This window comes from Cyphellophora europaea (assembly GCF_000365145.1).
Source record: "Cyphellophora europaea CBS 101466 unplaced genomic scaffold supercont1.7, whole genome shotgun sequence".
NCBI classification, from domain to species: Eukaryota; Fungi; Ascomycota; class Eurotiomycetes; order Chaetothyriales; family Cyphellophoraceae; genus Cyphellophora; species Cyphellophora europaea.
Window position 1 is genome coordinate 702,744 of NW_008481813.1, and position 19,654 is coordinate 722,397.

The 19,654-nt window shown below is 54.3% G+C and overlaps 8 protein-coding genes across 8 annotated transcripts; 3 read left to right on the top strand and 5 right to left on the bottom strand.

Annotated features, from left to right (window-relative positions):
- Window positions 1–534: 534 nt before the first annotated feature.
- Window positions 535–3,813, bottom strand: HMPREF1541_07352 (uncharacterized protein; the record flags this gene model as incomplete). Its single annotated transcript, XM_008721676.1, has 1 exon — window positions 535–3,813. One exon carries the CDS (start codon window positions 3,811–3,813, stop codon window positions 535–537), a length of 3,279 nt encoding a protein of 1,092 aa, XP_008719898.1.
- A 1,049-nt stretch (window positions 3,814–4,862) lies between these two features.
- HMPREF1541_07353 (uncharacterized protein) lies at window positions 4,863–5,569 on the top strand (the record flags this gene model as incomplete). The annotated part of the gene is made up of 2 exons (XM_008721677.1): window positions 4,863–4,928; window positions 4,979–5,569. 2 exons carry the CDS (start codon window positions 4,863–4,865, stop codon window positions 5,567–5,569), a joined length of 657 nt encoding a protein of 218 aa, XP_008719899.1.
- Window positions 5,570–5,619: 50 nt separating this feature from the next.
- On the bottom strand, window positions 5,620–6,267 carry HMPREF1541_07354 (uncharacterized protein; the record flags this gene model as incomplete). The annotated part of the gene is made up of 3 exons (XM_008721678.1): window positions 5,620–5,799; window positions 5,853–6,107; window positions 6,157–6,267. The coding sequence occupies 3 exons, from the start codon at window positions 6,265–6,267 to the stop codon at window positions 5,620–5,622; spliced, it is 546 nt and encodes a 181-aa protein (XP_008719900.1).
- Window positions 6,268–6,458: 191 nt separating this feature from the next.
- Window positions 6,459–7,313, top strand: HMPREF1541_07355 (uncharacterized protein; the record flags this gene model as incomplete). The annotated part of the gene is made up of 1 exon (XM_008721679.1): window positions 6,459–7,313. The coding sequence occupies one exon, from the start codon at window positions 6,459–6,461 to the stop codon at window positions 7,311–7,313; it is 855 nt and encodes a 284-aa protein (XP_008719901.1).
- Window positions 7,314–7,702: 389 nt separating this feature from the next.
- On the bottom strand, window positions 7,703–13,747 carry HMPREF1541_07356 (uncharacterized protein; the record flags this gene model as incomplete). The annotated part of the gene is made up of 2 exons (XM_008721680.1): window positions 7,703–13,413; window positions 13,459–13,747. 2 exons carry the CDS (start codon window positions 13,745–13,747, stop codon window positions 7,703–7,705), a joined length of 6,000 nt encoding a protein of 1,999 aa, XP_008719902.1.
- Window positions 13,748–14,287: 540 nt separating this feature from the next.
- Window positions 14,288–14,986, top strand: HMPREF1541_07357 (uncharacterized protein; the record flags this gene model as incomplete). Its single annotated transcript, XM_008721681.1, has 1 exon — window positions 14,288–14,986. The coding sequence occupies one exon, from the start codon at window positions 14,288–14,290 to the stop codon at window positions 14,984–14,986; it is 699 nt and encodes a 232-aa protein (XP_008719903.1).
- Window positions 14,987–17,600: 2,614 nt separating this feature from the next.
- On the bottom strand, window positions 17,601–18,311 carry HMPREF1541_07358 (uncharacterized protein; the record flags this gene model as incomplete). The annotated part of the gene is made up of 1 exon (XM_008721682.1): window positions 17,601–18,311. One exon carries the CDS (start codon window positions 18,309–18,311, stop codon window positions 17,601–17,603), a length of 711 nt encoding a protein of 236 aa, XP_008719904.1.
- Window positions 18,312–18,902: 591 nt separating this feature from the next.
- HMPREF1541_07359 (3,4-dihydroxy-2-butanone-4-phosphate synthase) lies at window positions 18,903–19,601 on the bottom strand (the record flags this gene model as incomplete). The annotated part of the gene is made up of 1 exon (XM_008721683.1): window positions 18,903–19,601. One exon carries the CDS (start codon window positions 19,599–19,601, stop codon window positions 18,903–18,905), a length of 699 nt encoding a protein of 232 aa, XP_008719905.1.
- Between the last annotated feature and the right edge of the window lie 53 nt (window positions 19,602–19,654).

Below are 19,654 nucleotides of genomic sequence, written 5' to 3' on the forward strand. Positions count from 1 at the left end.
GGGGGGGGACCCAGGCACAGATGTGAGGCTGTATGACCAGTGAAAGCTGGCGAGGCACGGAGTGGCTTGCTTTCTAGCGATGGCGTTGGGTTACTTGGGATCTAGATTTGGGAAAAGACAGGCGGACATGAGAGCTATGTACTAGTCATAGACGACTTTTCTGGATTAGCATAGAGCAAGATAGCACTATTCAAAGAAGATCAGGAAAAGCACCACACTTCATGAATCCGTTTGTATTGTACAAGCCACGGCTCGCCTGATCACAAGGAGGACCAAGGAACGAGCCGAGACACCTATGTGGCTGCAACTGAGTTTCCAGCGCTTCGTCTGCGAAGACCGAACCGGAGCGCCGTGGTTGCTGCGACAGGCATTGAATCGTCAACTAGAAGTTCACAGCCATGCTCAGGGTATCACGATGATTCGTCGCGGTTGTTTCGTGTCGTTATGTTGGTACACATCTTCAAGTTCTTGGGTTTGGGTATCCAAGATGTGCTGTTTCATGGTGACGAGATTAGTGGGCTTTCGGTATAGGCTTCAGCCTCGCGATCTCCTCTTGTTGCTCGCTGGCATGGCAATTTCCACGAGCTGGTCTTCCTGATCCTCATCACCTTGGCCATCGAATTCAGAGACATGCTCATCGGGGCTGCCACTGCCGCTACCACTGCCAAAGGGGAGCCCGAGCTTCTCCTTCTCCGTCGGGCTTAGCACTTCTTCGTCGCTGCTATTGGGGCCTTCTTCCGATGGAGCAACCATCTCTCCCATCTCTTCATCGTCATCAATGTCCAATGGGCGTCGCTCAAGACTGGTTCGTGCCTCTAGGGGTGGATTGTCAGGATCAATGTCGGATCCGGAACTCTCTGACGAGTTGTCCAAGTCATCGAACCCATCTTTCTTGTTCTTGCCTGATCCGGTCGAGAAGAGACTAGTCAGACCTCTTGTGGCGGAGAACGTGTGCGAATCGGAAGAGTTGCTAAAAGGGTTATTATCGCTTCTTCTCCCAAATGCTGTTATGTCTTGCTCTTCCTCATCCAGCGAAAATGGGTCACTTCCGTCTTGGTCGTCATTGTCGTTGAGAGACGCGAATGGATCGTCTGCTTCGGACCCAAACTCGGATGCGGCGGCCTCTTGCTCGGCTTCTTGTCTACGAGCCAGACGGTCTGCTAATCTTCGGCGCGCACGCGACGGCTCGATGTTGAGAGGTGCAGGTGGGGGCGGGATCAGGGGAACAGGGGCATTAGGATCTTCTTGGGTGGCAGTGTTGCGCTCTTCCTCATCCACATCGTCCATATCCTCATCATCATCGTCCGAAGAGCTACCGAAGCCGCTGAGAGATCCGGATGAGAAGCCTTGGCTAGTAGTACTACCACTATTGCCAAACTGATTGTTGCTGAGCTCGATGCTGTCGAGAGGTTGGCCACCGCCTAGACCAGCATTGGCCAGCGCAGTAGAGGTGCCCAGGCTGCCAGAGTTGACAGCATTGAGCACAGCTTGCCGCGGTCCTAGACCGTTCTCGGGACGGAAACCGCCAAGAATGGCATTGTCGCGCTCGCGTGTCTCTGCGAGAGTCTTGGTCACATATTCTTCCCAGTCCTTGCCGTAGATGCAATCCTTGACCGGTGGTGACATTTGGTCCCGCGCTTGACGCTCGCCGAACTTGACCACTTCCTCAGCAACAAGAGTGAGGTGGCCCATATAGCCAAGGCGCATGTTCTTGGTCTGCTGAGCCTCATCACTGCGTCGCTGGCCCTCGATGATCGCTTCTGTCACCCGGCCAGTCTCGAATAGGTCGAATGCCAGATACTTGTTGTAGCCGCGGTCCATGGGGCCATTGAAGACCTGTTGAACCACATCGTACACCACATTGTGCAGAAAGTTGTTCCAGGGGAAGCGAAAAAAGAAGCTCAAGATTGTAGGCACGACACGATTCTCCACGAACATCATCTTGAGGTAGTCACCAACCACAGGCTTTTCGTCACTGACAACGCTCTGGTCGCCTTCCATCGTGCTAGCCTCGACCTGCTGGAGAGATTCGTCAATTTGACTAGGAGTTGCGACATGCCCGCTCTTGGTAGAGGACGGGCTATTAACGGGCTCAGGACTGCTCGGTGTAGGAGTTTTGTTAGGGTCCTTAGAACTTGCGAACAGCGGAGCGGGTTTGTCTTCTGGGCGAGGCAAAATGGTGTCTTGGGGAGAATCGAGAGGCTGCTGTTCGGACGGAGGCGATGTCATGGGCGTGTCCTCGAGACTTAGTCGTCGTACTTCGTTCGATAAGCCCTTGCTCGGGGAAGCAGGATCTTCATCTGGCTGGGGTTCTTTGTGCTGAGGTAGAGCTGGGGATAACGGCTCGTCGACCAGGTCATCACGATTCACTAGCGAGCCAGTAGACATGTTAGATTCGGCATCAGGAGCAGCGACTTTCTCGAAGCCGTCATCCTCGCTGCCATTGGCAATACGAAGCTCCTCTGTAGAGGCTGAAGGGGAGAAGGCATTCTCAAACCGAGACGAAGTCGCAGAAATGTCGACGGTGGAATCCTCGGTATGCTTCGGCGGCTTGAAGGCTCCCTGGGCACGTAGCCGTTCGCGCTCCTCATCGCGAGCCTTGACGAAGTCTTCGCTGCCACGCTCGTTGAGCAGACCCATATTGCTGCAGTGCAAGAGTTCAGCCATCAGCTCGCACGTCTTGAAGCGATCGAAGCCCAAAGGCTCAATCTTGGTGCCCCAAGCAGACTTGAGCTCCCCTCTGTCGACCACTTTGGTCAAGTCGCCTTCGGTCACGGTGTGTTTGGCGCTCAAGATCAGATCCATGAAATTGGGGACATTCTTGGCAAAGAGTCGCAGCAGCGTACCGAGATAGATGGGGTCGTGGTTCGTTGGTGGTTGGTCAGCGCTCGCGCCGCCCTCGGGATCATAATCCGAGTTGTTCTTCCGGATGACCTCGATAACAATGCCGACGCCTACAGTCAGCGGGTTGCCGCCCCGCAGCATAGCGGAGATAAGAGATTCAATGCATGGCTCCGATACGAGCTGCCGGGTTAGGCTGTTCGGGCCGATGCATGACTGCTGATCCTGAGCAGCATTTGCGGAAATGGTGATAATAGCTTTCAGGAAGTCGCCAGCCGAAGTCTGGGTCGAAGAATTGCACTCGTGGGACAGGCTTGAAAGGAGCATTGGGATTAAATCCTGGGAATGAAGCCAATCAACGATACCAGTGCCTCCATCTGCTCTCTCGAGGCTGATGATTTTGAGCAGGAGGTCCATAACCATGGGACAATCGACGTGCTGCAATATGGCTGGAACAATACCGGGGAGAGATTTAAAGAAATCGAGCATGTCTTCAGTCTTCTTCTCGAGCAGGCACTCGTTGACTTTGGTGAAATAGCCAGCCTGGAGGGGCTCGAGAGCAGGAGGTTTCCGTAAAAAATCCCAGAACTCAGTTAAGTGCTGTGTGTTGGCCATGAGGGCTTCGGTGATCGACCATGTCTCGCATGACAGGATTTCGCAAGCGACGTAGGCATACTTCAGGCGCTTCTTCTCGGACTCGTCCTGTTCTTGAGGTGACACATCCTCGTCTTCGGCTTTTTCACTCCCCTCTTCGCCCTCGTCAGAACTCTTGGGTGGAGGAGCGATGACATATTTGAGGAGGGCATGGAGGTTATCGTCGTCGCGAAGAAATTCTATGAGTTTGGTGTGATGAGATTTCAGCTCTTGAATGAGGTCCGATTCCTCCAACAGATCTTCAAGTTTAAGATTAGGCTTGTCAAGCAGGGTGTCGATGGTGGATATGTTGGAATATCCTCCAAAGCGCCAGAACATGATGGCTAGAGGGTGTGAATGTCCAACAGACGGCGATGACTAAGGGTATGCGCAATTCATGCGGTGGCCGTGAAAACTGGAGCTTAGGGGTAAAGGATGAAAACGCATTTGTTCGCGATCCGGCGCTGTTCACGTATTAGCAGGCGCCCTTGTTGAAAGTGAAGGAAGAGCAAGGTATCGGAGTGGTTATGATTGCGGTTGCGGAAGGACGCATTTCGGCTGGCAAGTTGGGACTTGGGTTCAAGAGAGCTGCTCACCTAGGTAGTACAAAGGAGTGACTGGAATGAGAATTGGCCACTTGAGGCCACCGGAGGCGTAATTAGAAGGAGGCGTGTTCCCGCGCGGCCAGGATGCGACGTGCGGATGCTGAGGTGAAAGGTCGAGTCTCGTGAGTTGTCAAGGTGGACGGCGACAAAGGCAGACAACTCGCGCTTGGCATTCGTCGACCGTCGACCGGACCTGACCAGCGTCTCCAAAAAAGTGCGGGCAACTGACTCGGGTTTCACTCGTGTACCATGGAAGGGTGTTTTCGGATGTCCGATGGCTGTAAGGACACGATAACCACAGCTGTGTCGCCGCAGTTGAAATATTTGGGGGTCGCTTCGCTATGACAGGCAGTTGGCAGGCACTGTTTGGCAGACCTGTCCAGGCACGCGAGAGACCGTTTAGCCCCCAACTAGTTCGTTATGCAACCCCTTTTCCCCTATGATGCCATAGAACTTAAGATTATACTGTGTAGGTGACACTCCGTGTCAGCGGAACGTTTTCCTCGGATGCCACATGGTAATACATGGCAGATCATGGTGATGGCCAATTTCCCCTTAGCGAGCCCATGCTGCCCACGGCAATAGGCGGCTGCATGCGCACCGGAGCCTCGCCTAGCCCCCGCCGAAGCGCGCCTGAAGCCTCGCTGCCTATTATGACGCAGCTGTCAGTGCCCTTGACCTGTACGCTTGTGGCAGGCACCCCTCGTTGCAAACAATCTCATAATCCATATCGTTTCCCACCGCCACACCTCTCTCCGAACGGCTGGGCGCGGTAGTCACATCATGAATCGCCTTTTTGGCACCAAGTCGCAGGCGCCCAAGGCGACATTGAACGATGCGATCGGCAATGTACATCCGCATCCTCTCGTATGCCAAACTGCTCTACTAACAAGTCGCAGCTCGATACGCGGGTAGAAGCCATCGATGTCAAGCTCGCCAAAACCAATGCTGAACTTCAAGGCTACCAGCAAAAGCTGAGCAAGATGCGAGACGGGCCCGGAAAGCAGGCTATCAAGCAAAAAGCCCTCAAGATCCTTCAACGCAAGAAGCAGTACGAATCGCAGAAGGATCAGTTACTGCAGCAGTCGTGGAACATGGAGCAGGCGAACATGATGCAGGACAACCTCAAAAATGTCATGACTACGGTCGACACCTTGAAGACCACCAACAAGACCCTCAAGCAGCAATACGGCAAGATCGACGTGGACAAGATCGAGAAGATGCAAGACGAGATGGCGGACTTGATGGAGATTGGCAATGAGATCAACGAGAGCATAAGTCGTGCCTATGATGTACCGGAGGATGTCGATGAGGCCGAGTTGGATGCCGAGCTCGAGGCGCTGGGAGAGGACATGATGTTTGAGCAAGAGCAGGGCGTGGGCGAAGGCATGCCTTCTTTCCTACAGGATGAAGTGCCGCCGACCTTTGTCGACGAGCCGCCCGAGCAGAACAAAGACAAGGTCAAGGAGGCAGCAGGTGGCGTTGGCTAAGCTGGAGGATATGATACCCAATGACATTTTCATTTGCTCATAAGCATTCGTTAGCTGATCCTCTTCATATCTATCAGCCACTGTCGGACCGCCTTGGGCCCCTCATGAGCCGCTTTGAACAGCTGCCTCTCCATTTCGTCCAATCCGCGCAGAAACTCCTGTCCTTCTCCAAGTGCTCCCCTTGGATTGTGCGCGTGGTCTGCAATCTCTGCTGCTCTTTGTCTAAATGTCTTTGCCTAGTATCAGCGTCGACTCGATCCTGCAAGGAAGAGTGCCAACTCACCTTCAATAAGACTTCCACAATCTGATCATCTTCAAACAGCTCCAGGATCTTCGATCCCAGCGCGTAGTAATGCGGCGCCTGCGCTCTGATGTCCACCGACTTTGGATCTGCCTCGAGTGCATTAATCACCCGGGTCTGCAATGGTGCCGGGAAGTCCAGCGTCACCAGGGCTGACTGCGACGGATTGTTGCTGTTCGCCACGGCCAACATCGTTCCCAGCCATAACGGGAGCTCGATCTTGGTTCCGGCCGTAATCTATCTCCAGCATAAGTTTCTCGCCAGGACACTTGTGGACCGTGCCTACCGTCTCGCCCGGGCTTCCGTCAAGATACCCCAAGCCGGGTACATCTAGTTGGAAAGTACATGGCAGTTTCTGCGATTCCGTCAGAATTGCGTCAACATCGTAGTATGACATGTTTGCTCTGCTAAGACATCAAAGTAGAACGCGTCGAGGCGCGTCGCAAGGCAAAAGTAGATCCGCTACCGGCCAATCACACGCCACTGAGAAGTGGACGCCTTCTTTGTTTCCCTAGCCCAAACATCTTGTCTAGATCGATACGATGCCATCTGCAGTCGAGCAGGCTCGTTCAGACACATCAGACAGCAATGTCCTCGTCAGCAGCCTCGCAGGCCTCTCAGTCCTCTGCGCCATCTACCTCAGCAGCCACCTCCAGCCGCCCACCGGTAACGCTGCCTCCGACGACACACCTCGATCCGGGCGCCTACATCCGCGGCACTCACCCCATAACATTCGGCGAACACAACTTGGTCCACCCCCGCGCCCTCCTCACCACCACAACGCACCCTCTCCATATCGGCTCCAATAACATCATCTCTGAAAAGGCCACCATCGGCGGCTCGCCCACCTCCAATACCACCACCAACCCCCCGGCCGCCAACGCCCACACCACAACCAGCATCTCCTCGCCCGACCCGAACCCCTCCGCTTCCCCTTCCCTCTCCCAACCCTCCACCCCTCACCTGCCCCCACCTTCCTCGCCGTCCATTTTCACCGCCCCCACAACCCTCCACTCACACGTCCACATCCATCCACACGCCCAAATCAGCCACTCCACCACCCTGCACTCCTACGCCCTCGTCGAACCCCATGCCATTATCCACCCGGGCATCACCATCGGCGCCCACTCGAAAATCTGCGCCAACGTCAACGTGACGGCCGACGTGCCAGAATGGACCGTTGTGTACGGCGAGGGGAACCAGCGGCGAAGTCGGCGGCCACCTAACACTACTTATACAACGGCATCACAGGAGAATCAGGGTGCTGGCGATGAGAAGAACCCTTCTGGTGGTGATAGTGGCCGGGGCCCATGGAAGCGGATTGAGGAAGCGGAGGCGGTACGAATCAGAGGCACGGACAAGGAGCGTGAGGCGACGAGTATACTGCTGCGAAACGCGGCTCGGGCGGCGGTGGCGGCCAAGAGGCAGAGCGTGCAGCGATAGCACATGGACAAATGAGCACAGGCACGTTTGTGGTTACCATACATAGAGAGACGAGGGAAACCATTGCGGCGACAGAACTTGTAGGCTCTTGCTTCTTCAAAGCGAAGCCTTCGTACTACTGTACACATCTACCTCGAGTCTTCTCCTGGCTACTCAGGAGGGCTGCTATCTTCTGCCGTGTTCATCCCTTTGCTTTTCTGTGTTCGCCGCGCGTATCACCGCCCATGGGTCCGACTTGACAAAACGCCTTTCCGTGCATCCCGTACATTGAGGGCCCCTTAAATATGCGCGCTCGTGCTGGTACATAACAACATCACAAATGAAATGTCAATGTCTGCCGTCCGAACCTCGACCATCCTCGCCTTCCACCCGAAACATCGGCCGCCTCTCTAAGATCCTTGCCCGCCGCCCCTCAGGCGCTTTTGTCCGCCATCTGCGCCATCACCATCCTCACGAGCTCGCTTTGCACCTGGCACGAATCCTTGCGCACCTGGATTCAGGCCGCCGCGTGTAGGGCTGCTGGCGGCACCGCCTCTACCACCAGCCCCTCCCATGGACACAGACCGAGCTCCACCGCGCCCTCCACCACGCTGAGTACCCCGGGGAATGCCGGTGCCGCCGCGTGCAATCTGCGACGCACCGCGACCACGAGCGATAGAAGAAGCGCCTCGGGGCAAGCCCGAGATATTGCGTTGAGCCCCTGGACCAGTTCCGACACTGGCTTTGGCAGGTCCATTAGGCGCTGGAAGGGCTGGAGCAGTCTGTGCAGGAGCCGAAGGTGGCGCCTGATTAGCCTCTGGCTTGGTCTCCTCGGCTGTCTCGGCGTCGACAGGATCCTTAGACACCTCATTGGCGACAGCCGATTCTTTCGACTCTTCTGAGGAATCCTGGGCAGGCGCAGGAGTGGCTGGGGCATCTGCTGGAGGAGCGGCAGGTCTGGCAGCAGGAGCCGGCTTTGCGACTTTGGCTTCCTCCCAAACCTCGCTCACGGCTCGTTGAGGAGTCTCAGCCGCAGCAGTTTGCACAACCTGGATCTTTGCCAATGCCACATTAGCTCGATTGGTAGCCATGTTGAGTTTCACCGAGGACTTCTTCTCTGCCATAGTGGTAGCATTCGCCACGAGCCTCTCAGTCTCCTTTGCAGCAATTGCTTCCGCGTTCTTTACTTGTTCCTCAATCTTCTTAGCCGCTTCTTCAGAAAATCCGAGCTTCTGGTTCTCGAGAGCCTCCTCGTGCTGAGCGATAAGCTCTTGTTTCTCTTGCTCGAGACGCTCTTCATATCGTTTCTCCAGAGCTTCTTTTTCCGCGTCAAATTCAGCCTGTTTTTGACTGATGACGGTCGTAACATCGGCTGAAGTACTTTGAGCAGCGGCGTTGTCTGCGAATTGACCACTTGCTTTAAGCTGCGCGACTTCTTTCTCCACCCTGCTCTTGACACTTCTGGTGACGATTTCTTTCAGGTATGGAATGTTCTGAACACCCCAACGATAACGCTCCGCTGGGATAGACATGAGCAAGTCGTCAGTAATCTCAGTCGAAGGTGCAGCCTGAGGCGGGTCAGAGCTCTCTCCGACTGGAACGGTGTGGGGTTTTGCGTCTGATTCACGCGCATCCGGGCTTGAGGCCAATTCGATCCGAAGTTTCTCGAGCTCCTGCTGATGCGTCGTCTCAAGCGAAGTCCGCAGCTCCTGCAGAGCGGTTTCCTTCGCCTTCTGCGCCGCTTCTTTGAACTCATTGAACTTTTTGGTGAGGTGAGCCTTCATTTGATCCTCTTTGGCTTTGACAGCAGATTCCTTCTCGTTGACAGCAGATTCCTTCTCGCTTTTGAGGGAAGCGATATGCTGATCCTTCTCAGCGATGTCAGCTTCAAGCTCCGTTATGCGTGCGTCGGTTCCTAAATCAACTTCGCCCGGGTTCTGAGCAGGATCGCCGTTCACTTGGTTGTCTTGCGAATTGGGCACGTAGTTGCGTGCAGACTCCAGCTGTTCGCGGACTACATCTAGCTCTTGTTGCAGAGTGTTTTTCTCGGCAGTGACGGTATCGACCTCAGACTGCTTTTTGTCGACTCTGGCTTTCATCGCACCCTTGAACTGGTCGGTAAGTGCAGTTTTTTGTTGATCTTTGGCAGTCTTGATCTGCTCAGGAATCGTATCGATTTGTGCCTGGAGATCGTCCCGCGCAGCCAACGCGTCGTCGCGCTCCTTCTCCAGGTTGGTCAGTTGCTCCTTCATGCCTTCAAGCTCGGCGGGGTCAATGCGATTGTATTTCGAGAGGATGTCTTGAGTACGTTGACGCCAATGATCGCGATCGTTCTGAAGAATCTTGAGCTCACCATCCCGAGTCTCAACCAGATTTTCGAGCTCAGCAACGCGAGCTCGGAGAGGTTGAATCTGGGCAGTGAGCTCTTCCACTTGCTTAGTTCTCTCACCGAGGGCTTGAGAAGCCTGCTTAGCTTCGGCGCGGAGAGTAACAGAACTCTCACGGTAAACCTGAAGGTCGTTCAGCTGTTCCATCAACTTACTATGACTCATGGCGTTACGTTCAGAATCAGCTTCTGATCGCCGTTGTTGGTCCAGCTTGAGACGAGTCTCATCAAGCTGCTTTTGAGTAAAGTCAAGTTGCTGTCGTATGCGCTTCGCATCTTGCTGGCCTAGATGGTACTGAACATCGACGATCTCCTTCTCACGACGAAGGTATTTAATGACTTCTTGAAGATCTTCAAGACTGTTCTTCTTCGACTCGTCTGAATCGACTTCGGTGACCGAAGCGCTTTCGGTGATAGCGGTGCGGTCTCGCTGCAGCGCACTGATTTGCTGCGTCAAGGTTTCGAGTTGACCATGGAGCAGACTGTTCTGTTGAGCAACTTCCTCTCTGCGCTTCTTGAGATCTGCGAGCTCTTGCTCGTAGCGATCTTTCTGTTCTGACCAGCTTGCCTCCTTCTGTTGCAAGGTCGTTTGTGCAGTTTCAGCTTGGGTCTTGAGGTCGGCTGCCTCCAGCCGTAGCTGACTGCTCTCGCCGCGTAGCTCTTTCAAATTGTCCATGGTCTTGCCATGTGCAACAAGCTCGTTCTCGTAGTTTTGTTGCTTCTCATTGGCAATGTCAGCTTGCTTCTTCAGAAGATCCAGGTTGAATTGAGCCTGTTCGACGGCACGCTCTTCAGACTCCTTCAAACGCTCAACCTCGCCTTCAAAGAAAGTCTTCTGCTGCTCGAGTCGCCGGTCTACATCTTGCTGTTCGTCACGAAGTTTCGAAAGTTCGGTGTTGGTCTTCTCGAGCTCAGTAGAAGTATCCTCGATCCGCTGCTCCAGATCTTTGATTCTAGTATCCTTCTCGGAAAGAGTGGCCTCCGTTTCTTCGCGGTATTGGTCGTTAGTCTCGCCAAGCTCCTGAAGACGCTCTTCTGCGGTCTGACTGATGTTCTTGTATACATCAATCTGCTCATTAACACGATCGAGTTCAGACTTCGTCAGGTCGAGCTCGCGCTTGAGTTCCGAGACCTCTAGAGTGAGTTCCTGCTCTTTCGACATGACATCTTCCTCTCCATTCTCATTGGATGGCTGAGAAGCAGGCTTTGTGTAGACCTCGAGTCGTTCTTCAGCACCTCGTAACTCAACTGTCATCTCGTCAACACGAGCTTGCAGGTGATCGCGAGAGGTCTTGGCCGCAGCCAGCTCCTCTCGAAGGGAGCCGAGTGTGGTCATGAGGTCATCTATTCTCTTCTGGCTCTGTTCCTGCTCGTACTGACGACGTAGAGCAGATTTTCGGTTCTCCTCCTGCTCATCGTTCAGCTTACGCTTCGTGGAGTGAAGTTCACTTTCGAGAGACTCAGCCTGGGACTGAAGGCGTCTCCGAGTTTCCGAATCAGCTTGTTCTCGTTCGTTGAGGATCCCCTGGAGGCTGCTGTTTAGCGAGTCAAGTCGACCGCGTTCGTTGCGCAAAGACTCATTGTCTTCAAGCAAACGCTTCTCGACAGTCTTCCATAGCTCCTTCTCGGCTTTGAGATTGGCAGAATCACGCTGCAGACTGTCTACTAGCCCTTTGGTCTCGACAAGATCTTCGGCAGTCTGCTGTACTCTCATCTCCTGCTTCGTGGCGTTCTCCATTGCAGCGTACGACCGCTTTTGAAGCTCGGAGTTCTCTGTCTTGAGCATGTCGTAGTTTGATTGCAGCATCTCGGCTCGCTGAGTGGCCGCGCTCAGCTGACCTTGCAAGCGGCTGGCCTGCGTTTGCAGCTCGGAATTGCGTCTCGACAGGTCATCAACTTGCGACTTTAGAGCCGACTGATCCACAACGGTTTCTTGTCGGTGAGAGTCGTATTGCTGCTGGAGTTGCTTAATCGCGTTGACAAGGTCTGACTCCCCACCGTGCGCAGAATTCGAGTTCCCAGGAGAACCTGCAGGAGGTACCGGGAGCGAGCGAGAGAAGTCTGTGATGTCTGCGACATGACCTTTTCGGGTGAGCATATTCCGGAACATGTCTCGCTCCTTGACAAAGCTCTTGGATTGCGCAACCATAGTCTTGATCTCATCTTGGAAGCCGGCGATCTGAGCACGAGCCGACGCCAGTTCCTGCTCCATGGAATTGAACTTCTCCTGTCTATCATTGGACTCCTGACTCTCAAGCTGACTGACGAGATTGCGGATAGTGGCAAGCTGGTCCTGGTTCTGTTGTTGTAGCTCTGAGACGTTCTTGAAGGCAATCAATCGTTCGTTGACAACACGTTGAGTCTCTGACAACCCTTCCATTTCGGCTTGTGCACTTTCCTCGTTATGTGCCTGGAGTTCCGCCCACTCCTGGTCCGAGATCTGACCTCCGGCGTTGCGGATTTCAATCTCCATGACGAGTCTTCGAATTTGGGAGCTGTGGTCACGCAGTTGCTGCTGTAGGACCTCAACTTCCTTGATGCGTGCCTCTAGCTGGCCGTGATAAACTCTTGCTGATCGCATAGCTTCATCCTTTTCTTTCTCGGCGACTTCGAGTAGTGAGGACATTTCAATCGATTCTTGTTCACGTTTAACATAATCAGAGCGCAATTCATCTATCTCCGGCTTGGATTGTTCGAGCTCAGTCGCCATCTCCTCCAATTGGGCGTGAAGCATGGCGTTGGTGTGTTTCTCCTTGGCAAGCTCCTTCTCAATTCGCTTGTACTCGGTGTACATTTGAGTCTGTGTGGCTGACTTGGTTCCGCGACTCATGGGTGAAAAGATACCCAGTGGTGTCGAGGGTCGCATGGGGGTGGAGATAGCGTTGCCGTTAGCGGACGGTTGCGGAGTGCTTGGTCGAGTGCGGTCTTGCTCGATATCAGATTGGAGTTGGGCGATGTTGGCTTCGAGCTCAGCAATTTTGCGGATCGCAGCCTCTTTCTCTTCGTGGTCGGCCTCGGCAGCTGCACGAATGTCGCCAAGTTGGTTGGCGGCTTCTTCTCTAGCTTCTTCCAGGTCGGCAGCAAGCTCCTGAGCCCGCTGCTTCTGTCTGTCGGCGTTAGCCTGCTGGAGCTCGGCCAGGCGCTGAGCACTCTCGATATCGACTCTGAAAGAATCGGCTTCGGAAGCCTTCTCCTCGCGGAGTTTCTGAAGTTCCTGCACTGCATCTTCGTATTTGTTGGTGTACTCATCAAGGCGGTGCTTAAGAGCCACTTCTGATCGTTTTAGGGCTTCGGCATCAGCAATGTACTGCTCGTTGGCACGCGAAAGCTCGGCGAGGCGGGCATTCTTCTCCTTGCGAAACGTGGTATGTTCATCGGCCTTGACCTTGCGTTCGTTCTCGAGCCATTCGTTGTTCTTCTTGAGAAGATCGATTTCTTGCTGCAGACTCTGTTGGCGAAAGTTGGCGCTTGCAGCGGCTGAGTTGGAAGCCTGCGCTGCCTGCTCCAGCGAGGCGACTTGTTTGCGTAGCTCGCCAGCTTTTTGATGCTGAGCCGATAGATCTTGCGAGAGTTTTTCGTATGCAGTCGTTTTTGACTCGAGGAGTGTAATAGTGTCGCGGTTCGAAGACTCAAGTGACGCAATGCGAGCCTTCAACGTGGTCGTCTCGGAGGCTTCTGAGGAGGCAGTCGTTCGGAGTTGATCCAAATCTGATTCGACTTTGGAACGGTTGGTTTCTGTTCATGTTAGAGCTCGTCTCGAGACCACGAAGAGGGACTTACCGGAGGCTTGAAGATCACCACGTAGTTTCTGGGCATCGGCGAGGGCCTTATCACGAGAAGCCTGCAGAACCTTGACTTTGGACTCGTTGGTTCTGACGACAGTCTCGAGCTCAACCTCGAGTTTAACCTTGTGCGATTTGTTTTGCTCGCATTCTCTCGCGTTCTTCTCCACGGCCTCCAGCAAAGACTTTACAGCGTCGATGGTTGGTGAAGACAAGAGGGATGTCAACGCTACTTCTGGAACGGATGAGAAGTTGGATATGACCCGAAGGTCAATGTCTGTCGCCATGGCGGAGGAGGGTTTAGACCCAACTAGAGGGGTAGGTCGTAAGTCGTGGAAGATGGCGAATGCGCCAGATGCGCAACGACTTAGGGAAAGGACCGACGATGGTTATCCGTTCTGTTGACCATAATGTGGATGTCGGCCAAGCCAGCAAAGGATAGTAAACGACCTCGTGGCAAGCGCAAAGGGTCGTGGCCGCGGTGGGTGGGAAGGATAGGCAACTGAAAGGCAGAATGCCGAAAGCAGCGAATGATGCACAAACAGCCGCCACGAAGAGGCTGGAGCCAAAGGCCTTGGCGCGCGTTTGGCGCTTAGATCGTCTACCGTGCCCACCTAAAGTGCACCTTGCAGGCGGCAATGGCGCCTACCCCAACTTCTTTTGCAACTAAGATTCGACTAACCGCAGTGTCACGCATTGTCAAACATTGCACATCTTCTCAGAGATGAAGCAACACTGTCAACGACCTCTCAAGCACAAGCCTTGATAGCGTTCTTATCTCTTCGGCCATCTCAAGCCTAGGCCGATTGTCCGCTCGTACCACGATCATGTCTGGAAACGCAGCAGCTCTGACGCCTGCCATGAGGCAGCAGGCAGTCGAAAGTAGTGCTCTCGCCTTTGCAGCTATTGCTCGTCTGAAGGATCGATATCCTAGCTCGATTTCTTACCAGGATCTACTCGATTATCTCCTACCCAACGACAAGCAAGACAACGATGCACTGCTCAGATATTTCAACTTATCCTTGCGGAAGAACCCAGAAGTCTCATTCGATCCTAAGGCCAACACGTACCGCTACAAACCTCCTTACGATGTGGCCAACGCTGAGGAGCTGTTGGCGCTCCTGCAACGTCAAGAGCTGCGACAGGGTATTCCTTACGACAAGCTCAAACACGGCTGGCCCGATTGCCTCGAGACGCTCAACCAGCTCGAACGGGAGCACAAGATTTTGATCACACGCCAGAAGAAAGATAGGATACCAAGGTTCATCTGGGCTGATGAACCCTCGCTCTACGTAAGGCTTGAGCCAGAATTCGTCCAGGAGTGGAAGAAAATCAGTCTACCCAACCCCGACAAGATTCGAGTCGAACTGGCTGCCATGCAGTCTAAAGCCGCGGGTGAAGCTCCGAAACCGCTCAATGCCGCGGTCACCAAACCGAAGGCCAAAAAAGTCCGTCGGGGGAACAAGGTCACCAATACACATATGCTTCACCTTGACGCCATATCCAAGGGTTACAGCAAGAAATAAGACTGTAGTCATCAAAAGTCTGGTTCTCTAACTGGGCTTTCCATCGTATTACAAAGTCATCGACGCGTTCCAAGTTGGCCGGCCGTCACCGACGCGACCCCTGCAACTTCAGGTCTGTCATTCAAGACCAGCGCCCGAAGCCACCTCCAGGCTGCGGAAAGTCGTCGAGTATTGGCGTGTGATCTGGTGTCGGGTTCGGGGCTGGCTTGGTTGTATCGACGATTTGCGTCGAGATATGTCGCGACCCGGTTCGCACGTGGTTTGAGCTGGGCCGTTGCGGCTTAGCTTTCTCGTCGATACTACTTCTCCAGCTAAGCAGACTCGGCAGTGGTAACTTGACAACCCTGGAGTGCCGTTCGAAACTGAAAGGGCTTGGTGTCGGTAGCATCACGATCCGAGAATCTCGGCTATCCAGCCACGAGACTTCCGTGGCCTGTGGTTCGGGCATTTTCCCGATATCGTCTGCACTCCAGTATGTCGACGCCCTGCCAGATTTGTTTGTTCCGTGCCTTGTTGGCGGCGCCGACTGGTTGTGAGAGTCTAGTCTCTTCTGATCAAAGCGAAACAATTGGGGTAGTTTCCAGCCTCGAATATAAAGCCACAAGGCTATCGATATCACAATGACCAAAAACACCCCGACGCTGACTGCTATGGCGATGAATTTCGTGTGCGGCAACTCGCGCTTTACCAGGGCATGCACTGTCGATCGCTGCGTGGGTATGAGAGGAGCCATGCAGTGTTATGCCATGGGATATTGACACGAAAGTGCTGCTGCGGGTGTTTTCCCACGCTTCTTGCGGATTGTGGATGTCTTGAAATCCTCGAACAAATCCAATTGTTGATCGAGCCGAATTTCCCGAATTGTATTATAAGTCTCCAATGTCTTCCACAGGTCCCTTTCCCTTTACTGTCCCTTGTCGGGGTGTTTATTCGTGTTGTCAAAGAATGGACGAGGATGATTTAGCAGCCCTCTTCTGCAATAAAGAATGACGATGGTCGGTTCAGTTCATTACCACACCCCGGATCACCAAGCGAGCAGAAGATGACCCTGGCTCAATCAAGAATTAAATCCCAGAAACTTGGGGGAAACGAATTGAACCAGGGCAATGCCAGCCAGGGTGGGCATCGCCTTGTACTTCTACATGGCCAGCCGCCAACTCCCGGGGTCCCATGACCCGTTCGGACCAGGGGGAAAGGAATTCATCGAGTGTTCCGTAAACTACAGTTCGCTACCATTTGCCGTTAGACTTTAGCGGGCCACGAGAGAACCGTTACGGTAGCAGCGACGCTATCCGGTAAATCCTTATCATCTTACGCAGGTCAAGCACCCAAGCGAAGGGACAAACTACGGAAGTCTGTGACAGCCTTGTTAATTTCGATAGTGAGGACTGCCATGGCTTCAGGAGCGCGCGGAAGCGCGCTAAGGCGTGGATGCGTGGGAAAGCTTGAATTTCTGCGGGCGACCGCTAGCATGGAAAAGAGGTGGAAATGGAATTGACATGCACGTACCAGTCCACCGAAGGTACCGAAGTTGCTGTGTGGTTGCTTGGGCATCAGGGGTCATTCGAATTGCAACAGCCCAAAGCGCGAAGGGATGATACTCGGATCTCAGTAGGACTTCGGTGGTGTACACATTGAAGGACGTATCCGTACTCACCACGACCGAACCCGTTACGCATCCACCAAGGTAGGGTAGGGTTTACATGGCACCAGCCCTACTCTACAAGACTGAGGATTTATCATTTAATTCCAGGCAAAAATTTCCAGATCCGAGAAACAAGTGCCCCCTTCACCACCTCGCTTCATGCCCTGAACGAAGATAGCGTGTGAATTCTGTACGTATTTCTCCGCAGCCCCGGCTCGCTTAAACGCGCGGTATTACACTTCGGACTCGAGACTTGAGACCGGGAGTGGCCAGGCTACTGTCGCAGGGTTTCGCGTGCGGCTCGATGCTTTATGTACACAGCACGAACAAAAGCTCGAGCACTGATCTGGCCTTGTGAAAATGCGTAAGAAGCCGGCGTGAGATCAACAATATGTACTTCCGAGTTAGAACACAGAAATGCAGAGCCGGTAGCCACGGCCAGTGCTGACTTTCAACGCAGGCGAGTCGGGGTGCGGAGCCACGAGGCTGACAGGGGGCGGTTGGGCGAGATTGGAATTACCGCATGAAGGGGAGAGAAAAGACGTAGGCGGAATTTTGGTGGGGTTTGCTGCGTGTGCTGATTACTGTGTGATGATAGTGCGTTGCAAGTACATGTAGGTGTAGATCGTGAGTGAAAAGGTCTAATAGCTTGTGCAAACTAGTTCTATGTAGCTGTTGGCGTACGAAGACGGGTGCTTGTCCTCGACTAGTACCAGATTGCTTGATGGACACATTAGGTACGTAGCTACTGAACTAGGAGAACGTCTCATGAGCAGTACGGTCGGGATAGTGTTGAGTCCTCCTCTCAAGCAGAAGAGACGACGATGACAGCAACGTCTTTTGAGGTCTAATCAGCTCCATCGCGCTTTTACCTGCTCGTACAGTACAGAAAACAACGCTCGTCGATCACCTCACGAGGCTCATCGATCCGCCATCAAGGTGCTCAAATGCCCTGTATCCCTCGAGTCCTCAACTCAAACTCCTCTCCCTCCGCTCAGCACTCACCCCTCTGTCCCCTGCCCGCCCTCTTTGCGTCCCAATATGCACGCTCGTATCAAAGTAGGTCGCCGCCTCGCCCACCTTGAGCGGCCTCTGCAGCTGCGAAACCGGCGGCGTCACTGACACCCCCAACGGCGCGCTGGCCGTGCTGGCAGGCCGTTGCGGAGGACCATAGCTGACTTGCTGTGGCCTCTGCGGATGCTGCTGTTGCTGCTGGAAGCCGTGCCCTTGTCCCTGCCCATGCCCGCCTCCATATCCCTCGCCCGTGTACGCGTTCGGCTCCGACACCTCTGCCAAACCCGCGGGCGCCGCGTTCGCCAACAGGCCCTGACTCTGCTCCGTGCTGGCAGCATACCCGTTCGCGCCGCCGTAGTGACTCGGCTTTGCCGGCGCGGGGACGGCCGGCTTGGACTGGTGCGTCTGTGACTGCGTCTGCAAGCTGTGCGTCTCCGGGCGGATCGGAGGCTTGGAAAGCGCGGTGTTCTTTCGACGGTGTCGTCGACGGAAGCAGATGCAGAGCGTGCACAGAAGGACGAGCAGCGCCACACCTGCGAGGGAGACGCCGATGGCGATGTAGAGGATCTTGGACGACGTGGACCCACTGTCTGAAGCGGAGGTGTGGGAGGAAGGAGCGGTGGTTGTTGATGTTGCGTCTTGACGCGGAACGAGTGAGGGCGCCATCGCCACTGCAGAGCGTGGGTAGCGAGTGGACAGGAGTCAAGCTTGTCCCGTGGCGTGAGATGGTGGTTTAAGGATGCAGACTTGGTGGCAGCGACGTGGCTATTTGCAGAACTGGGTGGGATTTGACGAATGATGGTTGGAGAGAGTGCTAGGAGAAGTATATCGCAAGGCTGCGGAACTGACACCACGATTTTGACCTGCTGATGCTGAGGGCTGAGAGGTACTGTTCCACCATGGCAGGTTGCTATTCTCGTACCTGGTACACAGGGGCGGCTCTCCATACCTGTCTGCCGTTGGTTTGGGGTATGGTCGCACAGTGTCTGGTCCGTGTGCTGAAGGTAGGCTGATCTGAGTAGAATTGATTGATTACATGGCCAGACGGTTCGGTTGCGCTTGTCGCGCAGGGTAAAGCTTGATCTGTCACCCAGATGCCTAGCTGAAAACCAGTATAGTGCTGCTGATGTCAGATGGCATGAAATCGAAAATGAACCATCCGCCTGATTGTCCTCCATCCTAGGCCATCATAGAGCCAGTGAGGACTCTCGGCGGATGAGATCGATCCGTAGGCGATGACAACGTCGCTGACCCGCTTTAGTGCCCGTTCACCCCATTGACGAGTTGCTCGTTGCTCTTCCTGTACTGGACCAGATCCTCAATCGTGCACACCTTCAGTCCCCATCTCTTACCAAATTCCAAACAGGCATCCCTCCGCATCATGCCGGGCTCTGTGCGCTCCGCTCGACCAGGGATCTCCTGACCATCGTCCACCATTTCGCAGATGACACCCGCAGGAGCCTTCCCCGCTAGGCGGCAGAAGTCGACGGCAGCCTCAGTATGTCCCGTTCGGGTCAGAACTCCGCCGTCTCGCGCTCGCAGCGGGAAGACATGTCCCGGTCTTCGGAAGCTCTCAGGCTTGACTTTGGAATGTGCGAGCGTTCGACAGGTAAGGGCCCTGTCGTGTGCTGAGATGCCGGTGGTCACAGAATCGTCCGAGGCATCGATTGAGATGGTGTAGGCGGTGCGCTTTGGATCCTCATTGGAAACGACCATCTGTGGGAGCTCTAATTGGGCCGCCAGGTCACCGGGTATGGGGGTGCAGATGAGGCCGGAAGTGTGTCGGATCATGAAGGCCATCTTCTCGGTCGTGACGTCTTCGGCAGCGATGATGAGGTCGCCTTCATTTTCGCGGTCCTCGTCATCCAGAACGACAATGAATTCGCCGTTCTTGAATGCCTTGATGGTTGACTCTATCGAGTCGAAAGCGGGCGGGGCTGGTGATGGAGGTTGCATGACGGCGGAAGTAGTGTGACAAGGTTGGATGGTCGATTGTACGAGAATCTCAG